Source organism: Cyclopterus lumpus, chromosome 24 (genome assembly GCF_009769545.1).
Source record: "Cyclopterus lumpus isolate fCycLum1 chromosome 24, fCycLum1.pri, whole genome shotgun sequence".
Taxonomy (NCBI): Eukaryota; Metazoa; Chordata; class Actinopteri; order Perciformes; family Cyclopteridae; genus Cyclopterus; species Cyclopterus lumpus.
The window spans coordinates 5,850,922-5,871,059 of record NC_046989.1 but is presented as its reverse complement, the minus strand read 5'-3'; the positions used below and the strand labels follow the sequence as shown (position 1 = coordinate 5,871,059).

The 20,138-nt window shown below is 42.3% G+C and overlaps 1 protein-coding gene across 3 annotated transcripts in view; it reads left to right on the top strand.

Moving 5' to 3' along the window:
* Positions 1–17,922, top strand: part of LOC117727610 (A-kinase anchor protein 7-like) — a 35,667-nt gene extending 17,745 nt beyond the window's left edge. For 2 of the 3 annotated variants that reach the window (XM_034528001.1, XM_034527999.1), the window contains 2 exons: positions 8,930–8,959; positions 15,002–17,916. In XM_034528001.1, the coding sequence (XP_034383892.1) occupies positions 8,930–8,959; positions 15,002–15,222 (251 nt within the window). In that variant the 3' untranslated portion in view covers positions 15,223–17,916. Of the gene's footprint in view, positions 1–8,929; positions 8,960–15,001 lie in introns of all 3 variants that reach the window. The other variant, XM_034528000.1, reaches the window with a different exon arrangement.
* The last annotated feature ends 2,216 nt before the right edge of the window (positions 17,923–20,138 follow it).

Here is a 20,138-nt window from a genome sequence, read left to right as displayed (position 1 = left end):
TGTTAATGTGTTCCTTCGCGTCTTCGCGTGTCCACGCCGCCGATCGGCAGAGCGGCGTGAGAACCGCTGACGGGTCGTGAACTCCTACGTGTGCACGAGATGCAGACATGACACGGCAGTGCCACTAGTGGTAAAGACCTTCACAGAGGAACTTTAAACCATCGGTGGCTTTTTAATGGTGCTACGTTCTAAATTCGGAGCATATCCGTCGCGTCCGCATGGCTCTCAACATGGCGGTGGCCGAGCAGGCGGCTTGGGGCTTTAATTGCTAACAGCGCAAACATCGGCAACAGCGCGGCCTGAACTAACAGTGATAACGCGAGGGTACGCACTGCGCTTCATGGGGACCGTGCAAAGCTCTGAGTTCTTTGCTTGTTGATACATTTGTGGTGTCCTTTGCGCGGTAAAGGCAGGGTTTTGTTTAAATTGTGAGTGTTTGGAAAACGTCGTAGGCAAATAATCAGCTTCCAATAATAAGCCTGTGTTCGGTCGATTGTTTTGTTAAACATTTTAAGACACGACATCCGAAATCTAAAATCTGTGAATTGGCTAATTATCTTTTCTTTTCAAAAGGTGTCTCCTACTTTTTTTTTGCTTTTTTCTTTATTGGCCCACGATTAACTTCCAAGCTACTCGCACAGTGTCACAACATCCCGCTCACGTTCTCAAACTCTCGCTTTCCCCCTTCAGCAGATGACTGTGAAGAAGCCTTCTAGTGTCAAACACCAGGAAGCTCCAAGCGAAGCACATATTTGAGTGTGGGGGGGGGGGGAGAGTTCAGGGGTTGTCTCACCACTCTGCTTTGGTACATGACCATGTGGCACAGATATTACCACATCTCTGCAATGAGTGTTGTCTGAGCCCTGATGCTATCTGACACTTGTCCCACTAATGAACTAATAACTCAAATTAAAATGGCTAAATAGAAGATCAAAGTAAGGGTTGAAGTGCTGTAAATCTCCCACAAGATGACTTGCCGCTCTGCTTCAGCTCACACGAGATGAAATGAGCTCGAGAGGATAATTACCGACGCAGCTCGGGGTTTAGAAACGGCTTTTAGAAGCCGTTTTCTCTCTCATTGTTCAAGTCTGGATTGATTTTGTTGAATGAATGATTATACAATACTGTGGGAGTCGAACGAGTCTCACGCTTGTTATCACTTACTTTACTGCGTTTGATATTTCGTGAAGGAAATATCGAAAGATGTGCAATCTCTTATATAGATGCAGAGTCTTTCTCTTTGCATCCGTGCACGTAACATTTCAATAATGATCATTACTGGCACAACTGTATCCTGTTATTACAGTATCAGGCGGACATGTTGACTGTGTGGAATAGATTATCTTTGGTGAAAGGGAAGGCTTCGGTTGATTGGGTTAGAATTCAGTCTCCCTTGTTATGTCTGGGCGAGTAAATTGGATTAGTTGTGTGTCCCAGTTTTCATTCTAGTGCAAGAAATTAGATAATTAAAGATACTTAAACCCCGTCCAAAAAAAGAACTGTGCACCCCGATGCAACTGCCAGGACGCTGTTTTTGTATTAATCAAACAAACTAAATGCACTTTTATTCGTTGTTTCTGTTAATTAAAAGTGTAGAAAACGACAGTTTCTTTATATTAGCACTGCCGCTAAGCTGTTGGTTGGATTAATGATTAAACAGTGAGACAAAGTACTGTGCGTGCGTGCGTGCGTGCGTGCGTGCGTGCGTGCGTGCGTGCGTGCGTGCGTGCGTGCGTGCGTGCGTGCGTGCGTGCGTGCGTGCGTGCGTGCGTGCATGTGTGTGTGTGTTGACGTGCTGTCAATACGATCATAAACGCAGACTTTGACACTGGCTGTCATTGCGATTTTGAGAATAGGTGGTGAGGACAGAAAAGAGACATTGCTGTGTGCACTCTCTTCCTGCTTCTCTTCCTCCCTCGTGTTTCCCCCCATGTGTCTCTCTCTTTCCTCTTCTCTCTCTCTCTCTCTCTCTCTCTTTTTCTCATCTCTCTCTCTCGCCGCTTGCAGCTGCATTGCTATAAACAGTCAAGCCACTGTGCCCTACTTCTAAGCGGAGGGAGAAGGGGGGAGGGGGGGGGGGAAGAGTGATTCAGGCCATGAAGACTAATGAGGGGAAAAGAAGGGAATGAACTTTAAGGGAAATGCTGATAATGAGTCAAAGACAGAGGAAACTGAGGTGAACAAAGTGTGTGTGTGTGTGTGTCAGCTGCTACCTCTTCATGTGGTGGCAGGCTCCCTCGTGAGCACAACAAGACCTGTGTGTGTGTGTGTCTGTGTGTTTGTGTGTGTGTGCGCGTGTGTGTGTGTATTCAACCATGACCAATACGCCACGGTGTCACACAGTGGTGTTTTCAGTCACTGCGGAGAAACACACGACCTGTCACCGCCGAGCACTTGACGCGCACGCACACATTTTGTGTTCACGTGTCGTTTTTGATCTGGTTTCGACCAATTTCATTTACAATTAATAAAAGATGTCAAATAACTTTGTGGACAGTTGTCGGAAAACAGAAGAAAGGCGTTTGCTAGAAATCCAAAGGGGGAGTGTGTAAAATATTATGCCTCTCGTGCAGGGCTGCAGCTAACATTATCTATATATTATCTATCAATCTGTTTATTTTATTTATGTATTTATTGTCTAAGTCTATAAAATGTCAAAAAAAATTTGCAACAAATCTTCAACGGCAAACATTAAAAGCAACATATCTTCCCCATCATAGGAGCTGAGACCAGAGGATATTTGCTTTATTAAACAATTTGAATGATTCCTCTGTTTAAAAGTAAATGGCTGCTGACCCATTGCTTCACTAACTGATTGAGAGAAGAATCTAGCTCTTTTTTTTTTCTCTCTCTCTCTTGACAGTTGAGATATTCAGAAAAACGCGTCTTACGTGACCACACGGGGGCTGAAATCTGCATCGAAATCTAATCGGTTTGCAATTTAATTGAAATGCGTTTACTGCCTCGTATCAGAGGAATAAAGTTGCAGACGGGATTTAATCCGGTATGATTACTCCGTTCCATCATGAAGCTGCGTAAAACAATCCAGTAACCAATTGCGCTGATGTCTTTTCACTCTCCCTCGCTGGAGCTCCTTTTCAGAGATTTTATATTTTTAATGCCACTTTTTTTTTCTTCCGGTGAAGCACTCATCTTCCCTCAGTCGGTGGGTTCAGATTGTTCACATGTTGCTTTCAAGTAGTATTTCCTATTACTTTGTGCTAATGCACGTGGATGGTTTGCCCTTTGGGATCTGTTTTAAACAAATGTACACGGCTCCTTTCACAGCGTTGGTTCGTAACCTCTCATCATCGTGTATTTTGCCCTTCTTATAACAAGTCAGATAAAGGCAGCTTTACCCCACAACACACACACAGCTCGCAATAAGCCAATGAAGGAAGGGGGGGGGGGGCTCCGCCTCTGGTTGGCCACGACGTGAGCGACTCACCTGCACTCATAGTATGCAGCAACAGGACATGTTGCTGCATACCTTGACCAGACGGCAGCTGTCGAGGTTTGTGGAAGAAAAAAAAAAATAGAAACTGTAAAGAATTTGGATTAATTCAGAGAGAGAGAGAGCGATGCACAAAGAAAGGCCACATGTGAGGAAGAGGGGGATGAAGATGAGAACAGAACAAGGAGGAGGAGGGTGAGGGGAAGAGATGCATGCAGCAAGGCTTAATCCATCCTTTTTTCCTCTCCCGTACAGTCCTGACTGTTTTCATTCCGGTGCCTCGCCGTGTTGATTTAACTTCACCACGCTCTCCTTTTTCTTTTTTCTTCTTCTTCTAAGAAATGTAAATAAAAAAAGACACAGAAATATTCACATTCTTTGCCTGTATAAGCGTGAGCGGGACGGAGCGCCGAGCAGAAAAGAAAAAGGCCAAAGCTTGCCTGCCTGTCAGGCCCTGGCTCCTGGAGGAGGGGAGCCACCGCTGGGTTTAAATTACGGCACTTGAAGCTTGTTCAGGGGGAATTATCGACCACAGTCGTGCTAAGACGACTAGAAACAGCTCTGTGTGTCTGCTTTTTTTTTTTTTTTAAAGGTCCAATCGATAAGCGACTTCTTCAATGCTGTTTGATCTGACTCGCCCACAGCCGGCGTCTCCGTCTGACTGGCCGCTGGGCAAGCGATACGTGATTCAGAACGAGGCCGGACGCAGCCAGCGCTCTTAATGAAGATATCCAGCACATGATTAGGCTGCAGGGCTAATAAGCCAGTTATGGTGTCTGAGACGAGGCGTGGACGCGGGAGGGAGAGGCTTGTGATTCCATGTGTTTCTTTATTTTCTGAAACAATTAAGAGAGGTGAACCCCCTCCGACAGAAACCCCACTATGGCATCACGTCACAGTGGGGCTGTGCGGCGCTGACGGAGCCGAGTCATGCCTAGTTCTGCCCCCCTGCGTTAGCTAACAGGCTAGGTTGTGATGGTTGTTTGATCCGCGGGTCAAGCTGCGTTCACTGGCCACACGCTGCACAGCTTTAATGGTCTTATTGAAGAGGCCAGTTAGTAGCTATATATATATATATATATATATATATATATATATATATATATATATATATATATATATATATTCACATTTAGTATGTTGATGTGTCTTTTTGGTGGGTTTCCATGCGTGTCATGTTCAGAAAATAATTTTTCATTATTGCCAAATCCATTCACTCAATTCTGTGTCGAGGCGCACTATCAGGTGGCTCATCACCGTCTTCAGCCTTCAAAGTCATTGGATGGGGATGATGAAGATGTGACGAAAGGCTTTATCTGAAATATCCTGAGGGAGAGAACGGGGCTGTGATTGTCTTCGTCTCGATTGAGGAATATATCGGCCGTGAAATTGTCGGATCAGAGTGCTGGTAAAGAGGAACCGACTCGCACACTTCTGGGCACCAACCAATGCCATTGTTCTGGCACAAAGAAGAGATTGTCGGAAATGTAATTATTTTAGCCCGTTGTAATTAAAAGAAAATGTCGACTCATTAGTCCAAAGGTTTAGGGAATATTGGAGAAAAATAAGTCCATTACAGAGCTGCAGAATGAGCCCACTCGCCAGTCAAAGGAATCCGCTCGGGGTTTATTGATCCGACTTCCGCCCTCTAGCCAAATGTTTAATTAATTGGATTAATCTCCATTAAGGTTACTTCTTAGCATAATGTTGTTTGGCATTCAGGCGCATTTGTGTTTTGCTTTTAAAGGGCACATATTTCTCTGATGAACCCCAAGTAGTCTCCCTGGCATTCAGTGATGTGCACATCTGTTTTCCTGATGAGGTTGATTTCTTCAGTAATAATTCATAGAGAGCTCTCCCTTAGTCACCCTGTTACCTGAATATGAGCTACCTAAATATATACAGTGTGAATATCAATGGGTTGAGCTGGGCTGCAGTATGTAGCTCGTGACTGAGAGAGTCTCTGGTATTTCCTCAGGAAACCACTTCACCATCAGTACATCCCCCTCTCCTACACACCCCACTGTCCTTTTCTTTGACTCCTTTTCCCAGGCCTGTTCTTTCCCGTTCCTCCTCCTCATCAGCCCTCCTCCCTCTCTGTCCTCAAAAACCCTGTCTCCCTTATTTTTTTTTAATTTTCCATCTCATTTTTCTGCATCCAGCCTCCGTAAAGGAGATCTCCATGTTGTGCACATACGCCTTCCTCTTCCTCACATCACATACTCTACTGTAGTAAATCTCCTCCTCCTTTTTTTTCCCTCCGGATTCTTCCCCTCCTCTTCATCTGCCCATGCTCCTCTCTTACGTTCTATCCCCGTCCTCTTACCAGATATGCTGCATTAATTATCCGCTCCACACCGCTGCTGTAGAGTTTTAAGGAAATGTGTTCATTTCAGAGGGAATGAGTCATAGCGGCAGATTATTAGGATGGATGTAAACGTAATCAGTTGGTTCAAGTCTTTAATGGGATTATTATGAGTCCTTTTTTGATACTCCAATGTCGACGTGAAGTGCTTGTGTAGCATCACCGAACATTATAAAGAGCTCCCTCCATCACGGTGCGAGTACAAAGTATTGAAAGCGACAGGCTAAAAAAAATGTTGGCAGAATGTCGCCTCTGCTCCAACCAGGAAGTGGACTCTATTAGTTATCGGGAGAGGGAAAGAGAAAAATAAGCGCGTAAGGGAGTTTGAAGTAATGATGTTAAAAGGTTCTTGCATAGCAGAACATAAATCACAGCAGAGCGCCGACGCTGCGAATGACATTAAAACAAAGCAGACGCTAAGTAGTTGTCACTTAACATTGCACAGTCCCGCTGCTCGCTGACAGAACAATCATATTCCCATATACAGCGATGGCACACCGCGGCCGTTGCAACCTGTTTTGGCCGTCCGAGCGAAATGAGACGGAGGAAGCAAGGGTGTGAGAAGAGGAACCAAGTGGAGGGAGGAGATGAGTTCACAGCCATGCTAGCAACTCTGGTGGAAGAGCTAAATGCTAATATCAGCAACATGTTCCGTTACCTGTGCGGTAAAAGGGGTTTTCATTCGATACATTATAATGATATAGAATTATTAATTGATAGATGAACTTTCACGTAGTTTCGCTACTATTTAAAATATAAACATGGCTGAGAGTCCACAGCCCTGCTAGCATCTCGAGCCAAGCGCTAACGTCAGCATGCTAACATGGTGACTTAAAGCAGGTATAACATTTACCGTGTTTACATTTGGAGTTTAGCATGCTAACATTTGTTAATTAGCACTGAACATAAAGTACAGCTGAGACGACATTAGGTTTGCAGCATTTATTTATACATTTTTTTAAATGTTTTTAAGCTGACTTTTAATTCTCAACCGCTAAGTTCTTGCTGCTTTTCTGTCTTAGTTGGACAAAACAAGACTTTTATGGCGTTTTAGAGACCAAACAGCTAATTGATACTTCAAAGAAATAATCACAATACACAATAACACAATAAAGACGATTATCAATAGTTGCAGCCCTAGTTGAGACATTTACGTCAATCGACAGACTCGGAGCCAAGCTAAGACCAATGGAAACACAATCTGGCTAATTGCTGTTGGACAGAAGACCGCATATCCTGGACTAATCTCATTTCCAATATAGGCTTAACCAGATTCTACTAAGTGGCTTGGCTTGCACCACATGGGCTATGTATGAATGAACACCAGCGTGGAAGAGAGAGAGACCGATTCCAAGGAGTAAATATTACGATTCTGCACCTTTTTGACATTAAGTAAAATCTCAAACTTAGGGATTGGTAATATATTGATATTGTGCCATGAGACTAGATACCGTCGGAGATGTTTAATATTAAAATAAGGTGCAAGTTTAAGGCTAATTTTCTAGTCATATTATTCATGATTATGTGTGAAAAATCTCATTGTGAAATTTTTTTTGTAAATGCACCAATGGTCAATTGAGGTATTTTGTCAGAAACACAGTAATGTTTTAATTCTCTCCATATTTCCCAGGCCCTTCTCGAGCTGCTTATAACCATGAATGCTTTACGGTTTTCAGCTTTCACACATTTGTTCCACAATTGTTTTCTTTTTCTTTTATCATGTCAAATGCAAAAATCAAAAGCGGTATTTGAAAACAGATCTTGAGACACACCAGTCAATAAATGTGGTAATGATGAGCCTGAGAGAAAGAGAGGCAGCAGGGCGAACAAGAAAGAAAGAAAGAAAGAAAGAAAGTCAAAGCCGATGTGAAAGAAGAGCACACATGAACACAAGAGACAGGGAAACCTGCCCTGAAAAAATGGATGTTAGGCAGTACAACCTCCTGTGTTGTTAAAAGTTGAAGTGCCTGTGTGGTTCTTCTCCCGTCACCATGACAACACTGCCAGTATTAAAAAAAAAAAGTAGAGAGTGTGGTTGGGAAAAGTAGAGGCAGTCGTACAAATGGAGGGAGTATGAAAGATGAAGATACAGAAAAAGAGTGCGAGAGAGCAAAGATAGAAGCTCTGAGATTGTGTGTCTGAGATCCTGTTGGACAAGTGTATTTGTGTGTGAGGCAGATATCGATGTCCCTGTCAGCCGCGTCGACGTGGAATCAGTCTATTCACAGTGAGAAAGGCTTATCTGTGTGTGTGTGTGTGTGTGTGTGTGTGTGTGTGTGTGTGTGTGTGTGTGTGTGTGTGTGGGTGTAACCGGTACAGAGGGCAGCTTTACTGCCATCATAAAGGCTTTTAATTTGCCAGGCAGATAGATGAAACTCATTCTCACAAACGCACGCACACACACACACACACACACACACACACACACACACACACAAACAGACCTTTGAGTCATGCAGACGTCTGTTGATATCGGGTCAAAATGACGTGATAATATTGTATTTTATCTGGAGATGAAAGTAGGGCTGCACTCCTCATGCGTCTTTAATCTTTCCATCTTTTAAAATCAGCCAGCAGTTCATTTTCTAAAGCGTTACCTCATCTGAAACATATTCAGACGTTTGTTCAACGTGTGCATTCCTTCCACCTTTTTTTTTTTTTTTAGAAGAAAAGAAAAAAGGTTCTAGCAAAAGACAAAGAGTTTTGTTTTTGTTTTTTTTCACTGTATTGAGTAATGCAACAAAAATGCAGACTTGTGTAATACGTTATGCTCTCGTATCTACCGTGTTTCTCGCGTTCGGCCCCAAAAAAGTGAACACCTGCACTCTATTTATACACTGCAGAGCCGTTCAGCTGTTGGCAGGATGACAGCCGGTGGACTTGGATAACAACATTCCTTGAGAATGTTTGTGCGTCCATTTTAATCCTTGTGTAACCGAGGGGTCCAATCCTAATCACTGCTATCTAGCGCTAAGAAGTGCCTCCCTTGTGTGAACAGACAAAGAGACTTTCAGAGCTTTGCTGAGTGTATGAAATCCACGAGACTGCGAAATATCTTCTTTCTTTTTTTTATGCGTGTCTTTATCTAATATTTGTTGTTTGTGTTGCAGATTTGACCCCTCTCCACACCAATCGGTTAAGTATGTGTCCTTCCTCCAGGTCCAATTAAAACCTGATCTAAATCTAATCGTAGACTCAAATTGCATAATTTCTTTAAATCGCTCAGCTCATCAAAGAATGAAATTCCAGATGCTCGATGATGTGATTACTTTCAGCGACATCTGAATTACAGTGATTTTTATATTGATCATAACGTAATCACGGGACTATTTCCCCGGAAAATTATGATGAAGTTTCTAATTATATCGTGGAAGTCGTTTCACATCTGATGTGTTGCTCAACAGTATTTTATAAAGTACACTTTGGAAAAAAACAAAAAAAACAACTCTCATCAGTTTAAATTCAGTTAACCTAAATGATCCAAGCGGTCTTGAGGAAGCAGGACAGGAAGCGATAGAGGAGACTCCATTATGGCCTTGTGTTAGCAAGCGGCCCCACCCCCACCCCACCTCCTGTCGCTTCCTTCAACCAGGAAGACTCTCGGGGGACAATACGAGGATCTTCTTTCGGAGATCAATACAGTATCACATTATTTCTCCGTCAGTATGAAATTGCATCCATAAGCTTGTGTCTACCGCCTGAAACATTTTGAATGCAACAGCATTACTTGCTGATATTTGCCTTTCACGTATTCAAGTATTTGCGTACAAAGAACGCCGCCGCCCCCCTTACGCTTTAATAACTTCCTCCACCGCACGATGAGTTATGTGTAAATAATGTACAAATCACGCAAACGGGGTTGCTCCATTTACCAATCACTCAGAGTTCAGTACGGGCAAATCCTGCTGTGCTCTCATCTTTATGGGAGTTCCCATCGTCTTTTGTTTTGCATGGCAATATGAAACCGTATTACCAGATACCGTGTGTATATTCTTTGGCTCCGTTTCATTATTAAACCCCGGGTTCAGCACAGCGTCTCCACGGCGTTCACAGAGATGGAACAAGGAGACCACAGTTCACCCGGCAAACCTCTCCACGTATGTTGTTCACATTGCTGATAGTGGACCTTCACACCCCCCCCCCCCCCCCGCCGCCGCTCGAAAGCAGATGAAGCAACAACAAAAATCAGCTTCTCTAGATGAAAGAAAATAAAAAAACAAGGAGCCAATCATAAATGATGATTGCAAGTAGCTCGTGCCGGGTCTGTACCTCTTGCCGGTGTTTGTGGCTGTGCGTGCAACACCAGGAAGTCCGCTTTCAAAAGCCCTACAGGGCCCCTAAATATGTTCGCCGTCACATATACTCCATTTACGCCTGTCCTTACACATGCAATCTGTATCTAGATGCCCTATCTTGACCAGGAGAAACACTTGTTAATGCATTGTGATCGGTTCTCAGCCGGGTGGAGATCCAATCTGCACAGATTCACCACGCACAAATAGTCCAGCCTTTGAAAGGTCACCTGACTCCGCCTCTTCCTGCGAATTACAGGCGTCGGCAAAAGCCACAAGTAGTAGCCGTAGATAGAAAACCTTCCGTTGCAAAAAGTTAATGCATTTTATTGCTTCCCTGGAGCACAAATCCACAACACCCAGGTGTATATCATTTAAATGTCTCTGAAACGGTCCGACAGTGCCTGAAGCACCAGTTTTTAGTTAACTCGTATTAATTGGAAATAGTCAACATCTAAGGATTTCCACATAAGAAAGCCAGATTTAGAATAAAGTCCTGAGGGCAAAACTAGCTCTTCAGACAGTGGTCAGAGGCGTGATTCACTCAAACTGACGGGCATTCCCGCAGGCGATGTATAAAAGCATCTCAGTGCAACAGCAGCAGCGCTTCTCAGAAAAGCATAACTCAATAATCCATAAATTAGATGTACTTTTACTACAACAGAACACCACGTTGGGTTCAAACCAATTCAGCGAGTGAAGCCGATGGGAGCCCACGTGGGTCCATGCTCGGATGAGTAAAGAGTGTTCGTATGCTGGCTGCTGTGACGAATCCTGCTTTCTGTTTTACACGCTGTACGCAGGCGGGATATTTGTCCTGAATAACACAAATCCACGGATACATAACGCATGTGTCAATAGTACAAGCTGGTAGTGACGGTGAAATTCTGCGGTGACAGTGACTAGAATACGAGTCAGATACGAGTGATGAATAAAATATCCACAGCCTGAATGTGCCCACAATGGACTGAGGTCTCTGCAGAGCATGTGCACACCTTATACAATTAATTCTGGTTAGATGTGTCATGTATACTAGCTGGCAGGTGTGCTTCACCCACCACTACTACATAAACGGAGAATACAGCAAAGCTGAGCTGCACCATGTCACATTTAATGACGACGGGTACGCCGATTTAACAGTCCATTTGGCAACATTTTTAATTTGTTCATGTTAATTTGTGTCTAAAGGCCAAACACGTGGACCCTTCAACCAAAGCTCTTTTTTTTTCCCCTGCAGCATCAGTGCCTGTTTAGAGGGAAAGGAATAAAAAGCGCACGCTCTCTGCAGGACGGTGCGTTCACTCAGCCAAAGATGGTTTATGACGCGAGACGAGCTTCACTCTGTAACACCACCGTTGTACATTCAGAGAGGGTTTTTTTGTAGTCCCAAGAACTCCCAACAGAAGTACTCATCTTCCAACTAGCGGATCGTGTGACGATAAACTAAAAAGGGTTCACTGTAAAATACAGAAATGTTACCTAAATGGTGAGCTTCTCCTTCTGGAAAAATACTGCTGGTACTGGTACTGCGCTACTAGAGGTACCTTTTTTAAGGATGGAGGATAACGTGCCAATAATAACTGATTTTAAAAAGGTAATGTAGTAACACGAGATTGGTAGTACACTTTATGGATATAATTCTGACCTCCTTTGCTGTCTCCCTGTTTTTACCGCCTCCTTCTTTAATAAAGACTGGAGCAACAAACTGCTTTTCAATTGGAAACGAGCCTGTGGGCCCAGTGAGATTTTTCATTTTGGGGATTTTATCTGCATGGTTGAGTTATTCTTTATTACTCTCTTTCTGAATAGCTTTCTTTCTACATGAATCATTGACGTTCTGGCTGTCCAAACAGGCTTCATGTTTGTCTCTTTCTCACTGTGTTAATTTGGTCTGTGTTAAAGAGTTTCACTCCAGGCGGTTGATTAAGCCCAAAAAAGCTGAGCGATGTTATTATTAACTCTACTTGTCACTGTTGTTGCCGGGTTCAGTCTGTGATGAGTGAGTGACTTGTTTATTACTGTCAGATTAATAGTACACTGGAATAAGAATAAAAATCATCCCACCACGGGATGCTTACTGTTACAATTATTCATACGGGGGAGTTCATGGCTTTAAATGTCACTTATAATTTATATATGACATATAGTAGATCCTCAGTTGGTGGCATAAACAAGGCGGGAAATCCAGACGCACACTCAAATATAAATATCTACTGATTTGGAATTTAAAATCTGTCTGCCGGTGAACACTGAATAACCACAAAGATTCATAGTTTCAGAAACTTCAGTTTAATATGCTTAAAACATATCAGACTTCTACCAAATAAATCAAGTTACTCGGAATGAAAATTTATTATGAAGCTTCACTAATACATGTTTATATATTATATATTAAAATATAATATATATAATATATATTATATTTTATATGGTAAATTGAGTAGTATGAAAGATGTTGCTGTGGATTAATCCACAAAGAACTCAACATGTTAGTGTCTTTGTTCAATGTTTTGGTTTTGTGGCCTTTAACTCATCAGCTGTGTTTTGTGGAGAAAAGTTCAGATAAACCAACTGTACGCAACCCGCCCAGCACCAAACAGACAGATAAAGTCAGCCACTGGCTTGTGAACTTATGGAACATTTAGCAGGTAAATAGTGGAACGTTTAGCAGTTAAATAGTGGAACGTTTAGCAGTTAAATAGTGGAACGTTTAGCTAGGTAAATAGTGGAATGTTTAGCAGGTAAATAGTGGAACGTTTAGGAGGTAAATAGTGGAACGTTTAGCAGGTAAATAGTGGAATGTTTAGCAGGTAAATAGTGGAACGTTTAGCAGGTAAATAGCGGAACGTTTAGCTGTTAAATAGCGGAACGTTTAGCAGGTAAATAGTGGAATGTTTAGCTGTTAAATAGCGGAACGTTTAGCAGGTAAATAGCGGAACGTTTAGCAGGTAAATAGTGGAACATTTATCAGTTACATAGTGGAACATTTAGCAGGTAAATAGTGGAACGTTTAGCAGGTAAATAGTGGAACGTTTAGCAGGTAAATAGTGGAACGTTTAGCTGTTAAATAGTGGAACGTTTAGCAGGTAAATAGTGGAACGTTTAGCTGTTAAATAGTGGAACGTTTAGCAGGTAAATAGTGGAACGTTTAGCAGGTAAATAGTGGAACGTTTAGCTGTTAAATAGTGGAACATTTATCAGTTACATAGTGGAACATTTAGCAGGTAAATAGTGGAACGTTTAGCAGGTAAATAGTGGAACGTTTAGCAGGTAAATAGTGGAACGTTTAGCAGGTAAATAGTGGAACGTTTAGCAGTTAAATAGTGGAACATTTATCAGTTACATAGTGGAACATTTAGCAGTTAAATAGTGGAACGTTTAGCAGGTAAATAGTGGAACGTTTAGCAGTTAAATAGTGGAACGTTTAGCAGGTAAATAGTGGAACGTTTAGCAGTTAAATAGTGGAACGTTTAGCAGGTAAATAGTGGAACGTTTAGCAGTTAAATAGTGGAACATTTATCAGTTACATAGTGGAACATTTAGCAGTTAAATAGTGGAACGTTTAGCAGGTAAATAGTGGAACGTTTAGCTGTTAAATAGTGGAACGTTTAGCAGGTAAATAGTGGAACGTTTAGCTGTTAAATAGTGGAACATTTAGCAGTTAAATAGTGGAACGTTTAGCAGGTAAATAGTGGAACGTTTAGCAGGTAAATAGTGGAACGTTTAGCAGGTAAATAGTGGAACGTTTAGCAGGTAAATAGTGGAACGTTTAGCAGGTAAATAGTGGAACGTTTAGCAGTTAAATAGTGGAACATTTAGCAGGTAAATAGTGGAACGTTTAGCAGTTAAATAGTGGAACATTTATCAGTTACATAGTGGAACATTTAGCAGTTAAATAGTGGAACGTTTAGCAGGTAAATAGTGGAACGTTTAGCTGTTAAATAGTGGAACGTTTAGCAGGTAAATAGTGGAACGTTTAGCTGTTAAATAGTGGAACGTTTAGCAGGTAAATAGTGGAACGTTTAGCAGGTAAATAGTGGAACGTTTAGCTGTTAAATAGTGGAACATTTATCAGTTACATAGTGGAACATTTAGCAGGTAAATAGTGGAACGTTTAGCAGGTAAATAGTGGAACGTTTAGCAGGTAAATAGTGGAACGTTTAGCAGTTAAATAGTGGAACATTTATCAGTTACATAGTGGAACATTTAGCAGTTAAATAGTGGAACGTTTAGCAGGTAAATAGTGGAACGTTTAGCAGGTAAATAGTGGAACGTTTAGCAGTTAAATAGTGGAACGTTTACCAGTTAAATAGTGGAACGTTTAGCAGGTAAATAGTGGAACGTTTAGCAGGTAAATAGTGGAACGTTTAGCAGGTAAATAGTGGAACGTTTAGCTGTTAAATAGTGGAACGTTTAGCAGGTAAATAGTGGAACATTTATCAGTTACATAGTGGAACATTTAGCAGTTAAATAGTGGAACGTTTAGCAGGTAAATAGTGGAACGTTTAGCAGGTAAATAGTGGAACGTTTAGCAGGTAAATAGTGGAACGTTTAGCAGTTAAATAGTGGAACGTTTAGCAGTTAAATAGTGGAACGTTTAGCAGGTAAATAGTGGAACGTTTAGCAGTTAAATAGTGGAACGTTTAGCAGGTAAATAGTGGAACGTTTAGCAGTTAAATAGTGGAACGTTTAGCAGGTAAATAGTGGAACGTTTAGCTATTAAATAGTGGAAAGTTTAGCAGGTAAATAGTGGAACGTTTAGCAGGTAAATAGTGGAACGTTTAGCAGGTAAATAGTGGAACGTTTAGCTGTTAAATAGTGGAACGTTTAGCAGGTAAATAGTGGAACATTTAGCAGGTAATCTCGTTCTATTGTGCTTGTTCAACCCAGGTGGGCGTCGCCGGTCTGAGCCCAACGAGGCGGAGCTCCTGAAGGTGAGCAGGCGATTGGTCGAGGATGCCATCAACCGCGCCTTGCAACAGTACAAACAGGAAACTCTTCAAAATGGGGGTGGGCCTAACGCCACGGCACTGCAGCCCCAAGGAAACACAGAGGATGCTGCAACAAAGACGGACACTACCGCTTACGCCGCCACAGACAACAGGAAGTGACATCATCGGACTGAGGTACAGAGACTGACCAACCAGCCGCCCAGAAAAACATCAGCCAGGGCGAACAAGGAGATGGGTCCGTAGTCCCTGGGCACAAAGCCTGAACCAGCAAACCAGTCGGCCCAGTTTGCTGACTAGCTAACACGGCTAGCCAGTCATGCTAGCTACCTGCCCAACTGACCTAGCTTGACACAATGCTATTTAAATAAATACTGTAGCTTGAGTTCAGGTGAACGTCCCAACAGGCCGGCTAGCCAAGACTTGTTGGTTAACTCACTACATCCTCCAGCGAGGACATCCTCACTCAGCTGTCGGTCTGCGTTTGCACATCAGACGCAGAAAACTGAAAAATGTGGAGCGCTCGTCCAGAGACGCACATGCGGGGCTCACTTTGACCTGCCACTCACAAACTGCCCCTTTTTTTTAAAATTAAGATGAATCATTTGTTGTCGATTGTTCGGTTTTATCATCACCTGCACTTAAAATGGGACCTGATCATCTTTAAAAAAAAAAATTTAAAAAAAACTTTTCCTTAACTTTTATTGTATAAGGGTAAGAAAATATTTTACTTTTTCTTCAGCGTCGGTTTCTCTTGAAATGTCCGCCGCTGTCTTGATTGACAAAATGTTCTGCTCATCTTTGTGGGGGGTTGATGAAGAGAGCTGGTGTGACTGTGGTGACCGGATTCTTCAAACTTCAGGACGAGATGTTGACAGCTTTTTGTCGTATTTTGCGGCTGATCTGGGTTCCAAAGCCCTTTTGAGTTCAGTTCCAGGAACCTTTAAACTTCCAGCATTTAATTTCACTTTTCTCATAAGGCTGCATACCACGCTGCATCTTTGTCTTTCTTTTCTAGAAAGTGATCTGGCCTCAGCTGCGCTTTAAATATTCTACATTGTTGTTTAATTAACCTAAACGTGTGTCCTGCCGATGCAGCACTGAGACAATTGTCAACTCACATGTTTTCAAACAGAAACTCACCTTTTTTTTTTGTTTTTTTTGTTTTTGAAGCCCGATCGGGACTCTGTTGGTCCGCCAACTGCTATCCCTCTGTCACTTTAACTGATCTCCACTAATAGCGCTAACTTTACAAAGAATGACTTGGAGATGCTTCATTGCTGACGCTAAAGAATAAAATAACACTCCAACAACACACTACAACTTGCCACGTAAGCATTTTCACTCCATTAATGCCAAAACTTCCATTAATGCCCTGCGTGCTCGTCTCAATGAAAACTATCTATTATTACTACTACCGCACACAGGCATTAATTACATAATTCCTGCTTCCTGCCTGATCATTTATAAATGAATTAGATTTTTTGTTTACATGCTATATTTTCAGGAAATTGATTTGAGGCAGCAGCAACGTGCACAGATGGCAGACTTTGCTCGGTGGTCACTGGGAGTACTCGCGCTGATCTAAAGGCGCTTTTATTTTGTAGTACTGTACACGTCAGAGCATTTACAGCCGAGCGAGTTCTTCAGATGGCGGCGCTGATGTCGGGGAGGTCAACTCGCTGCTGTCAGCCGAAAGCCCTCCGGCTACGGATTTCAGTGTCTTCCATCCGTTTATTTTTGTTCAAATGCCTTTGAACCCACAGCTCATGAAATCCATTCAGAAACACACAGGCGTACAGTGTGGAATTAGGGGGGATTGTTTGAATTGTTTTAAGGTTTTCAACAAGAGGAGGAGGATGAAAAGTGCTTGATTTACTCTCTGATATTCAATGTTATTTTATCCTTTCTAACTATTATTTATGTCGCTTTGCTGTCCCTCCTTAAAGAAATTAATTTCATGTGAAAAGATAATTTTATTGTGAGAAAAAAGGCGCTTTGTTTTGCATTCAAAGGTGGCAAAAGCACAATTTTTTTTTAATTGTCTTTGCTTTCACTTTTTAAAGAGTAGGTAAATCAAATCACCTCTGTTCAAAGTGGCCTTAAGTCACGAAAAACAAATAGATGTATCTGTAAGTGCTGACGATGCAGAACTTACTAGCACAACATGGCTATTTGTTAAGCCAATGGAGGGTGTTTTGGGGGATGATGGCTTGTTTTGCTGTGAGATTCAGACTCTAAATGTAAACCTGGAGTTGGATTCTTGAGTTAAATGTTAAAGATCGTCCACCATGAAACACAAATCATGTAAGCGTTGTCATGAGATAAATCCCCCGAGAACCAGAGAGTCGGTTTACCGGCTCAGATCTCCAGCCCTGTGAGGTTTATTTCCTTCTAGTGCGAACAGGAGGGAGCTGGAAAATGTGCCCCGGCGGTCTCTAGTTAAATCCACTTAAGTCCCGTCGCTGTGGACTCATTGAAACGTCCATAACAGGTGATTTCTGTCTCACGGTGGACTTTGATCGTTTCTGTTTTTGATCTTTTATTGTCACCGGATCCTTAATCTCCTTAAAATCTCCTTTAATACACAAATTGTCCTGTTGGCCTGTATGTTAGTCTGTCTCTGAGAGAGAGAGAGAGAGAGAGAGTGTGTGTGACGGTAGGATGTTTGATCAGTGGTTCTCCAGAGAAATGATTGTCTCTATCAATCATGAAAACTCCAGTGTGTGTGTGTGTGTGTTTTCTGTTTGTCTTTCCATTCGTCCGCGTGTGCGTCTGACCGCGTGGGTGTGATGTTGTACCGTGTTGTATATCTTGTTCTGCCATATTTGAACAATAAAACAGGATATGAGATTCAAAACCAATATCCCTCTGGTCGTCTCCTGATTTCAGTGTGTGAACATGTAGGTCCACGAGGTTCACACACACAGTGTGTGTGTGTGTGTGTGTGTGTGTGTGTGTGTGTGTGTGTGTGTGTGTGTGTGGAGCACCTACCGCGTGCTTGCCTCCATCGAGACAGAGCTCATTTTGTCTTCTAACGTTGTGTCATAAGGCTTCGTAAGAACTGTTATTGAAGATCCAGAATGTCTGTAAATTCACCAAAATGTGCTGTTTTATGAGCAAATGCATAAAGGTGGATTCCTAACTCTGACTCAGTGTGTAGCTGTTTAATTTTAAACCAATGTTAACCCTTACAGACGTAAGGGTCTCCATCCCCTCTGTAAACCCATTAGACATTAAGACCACACGCATGTGCTGCAGACCACCTCTCCTATTAATATAATATAAATGCTCAAATATTATGTATCGCGATGGAAGAGAGGCCCCGCCTTTTTACAGGCTTATTATATTAGTCTTTTATTTCTAACGCAAGCACAGCACTTCCTCCGTGTCTTTTATTTTTTTATGTGAAAAATAAGCAGGAAGTCAATTAGTTTAACTGATAATAGGACTCCACTGTATTTTTCCCTCTGCGGGTAATTGGTTTTCCAGTGTCGAGTCTTCAGTTGCTGGGAAGAGGTGAGTGACTGATCCGGGGTCAGAAGGTCAGTGGGTCATCTTCAGCTAATGGCATGACCCCCCTTGCGGCCATCTGGAGGCAGATAGGTGAGTTGAGTTTTTGTATTTATTCTTTTTATCCATGCAGCCGTTATCTGTCTTAAAAAAAAAAAGAGTAACCGATATGACGGACGAGTTGACAGACTTGATGGCATAATGACAAACGATGAAGGACCTTTCTCGTCCCTCTGCTGACATTCGGCAGCTCTGAGGCGGCCTCACTCGTGCCTGTTGACATTTGGGGGTGAGTAAACATGCATTGAAGAGAAGGCCACGCCGCTGCTGCATCTTTCTTACCAGCTTTCTTTCCCCATATCAGGATAACCTTTTTAAATGAATGCTGAAGAAGTCTGCGTGAAACGGGGTCACCGGGGGGGGGGGGGGGTCACCGGGGTGTTACGAACGTGAAAACCTCCGCCAGCTGTTTTTATTTCACAGCTTCCCTCACAATGTGAGAATCTGTTGACTCGCACGCCGTAATGCCGGAGATGTAGCCATCGGCTGACCCGTATTTGATACAGTGCCACGACGGGTGAGACTTCGGCGTGAGAGGTGGTTGGGATGTAATCTGGGGGGTGGGGTCGGACGGAGGACATATTTGTAGTCAACCTGTCCGACATAAATAAAATGACCTGCGTCGGCTTGACGCGCGCCCTCCTGGAATTTGTCCTCCTGAGTCGCATCTCAAGGTTAACGCGGACGCTTGTTCTGCTGAGTCGGCAGGTATAACATTTCACCCGTAAAGATGATGTCGGATTTGTGTAACACCCCCCCACCTCCCCTCTTGGCATTCACAATTACTGAAGATGGATCTGCTGCATTTGAGCAAAAAAAAATCACTTTTATTTTTCTTTCATCGGTTTGGTTTCATCGGTTTGTCTTTTCAAGCAACCTAAAAATACTTAAAAAAAAAAAAAAAAACTTTTAGAGGTTTCATTTTCACCAGAACATTGATTTAATCTCAGCAATTGGAGTCTAAAGGAGATTAGAGACATTATCTAATCTCTAGTAGTATCTTTTGAGATGCATACAGATTAATTTATGTGTTACAATCACAGTCCGTGTTGTCAGTTTTATGGTCGACGCTGCCGGTTGCCCTTCACACCTGCTGGCTCATCATAAATGGAAATCCTTAAAGTTTGTGCTGACTATTCATAAAGCCCATGACAGGACTGCTGCATATTTCAGCCTCAAACTTAAAAAAAATTATTGTGTAAAAAAAAAACTTAAAAAAAATTATTGTGTCAAAATCAACGCAAAAATTAGGAAGTCAGAATGCAATTAAAGTGGCGCTCCACAGATGTTTAGACATTAAAGTCAAATTATTACTATTCATTCCGGGAAACCGTGTAATCCATCATCTGGAGTCTCTGCGTCATGAAATTGCAAACCATGCACGACATCCTCAATACATTTACTACCGTTCAACATACTTTTGTGTGAATAAACAGTAGTATGTAGTATAAACACACCGACCTGTAATTTCTACGTCACTTCCTGAGAGTGGTTTGAGACGTGTA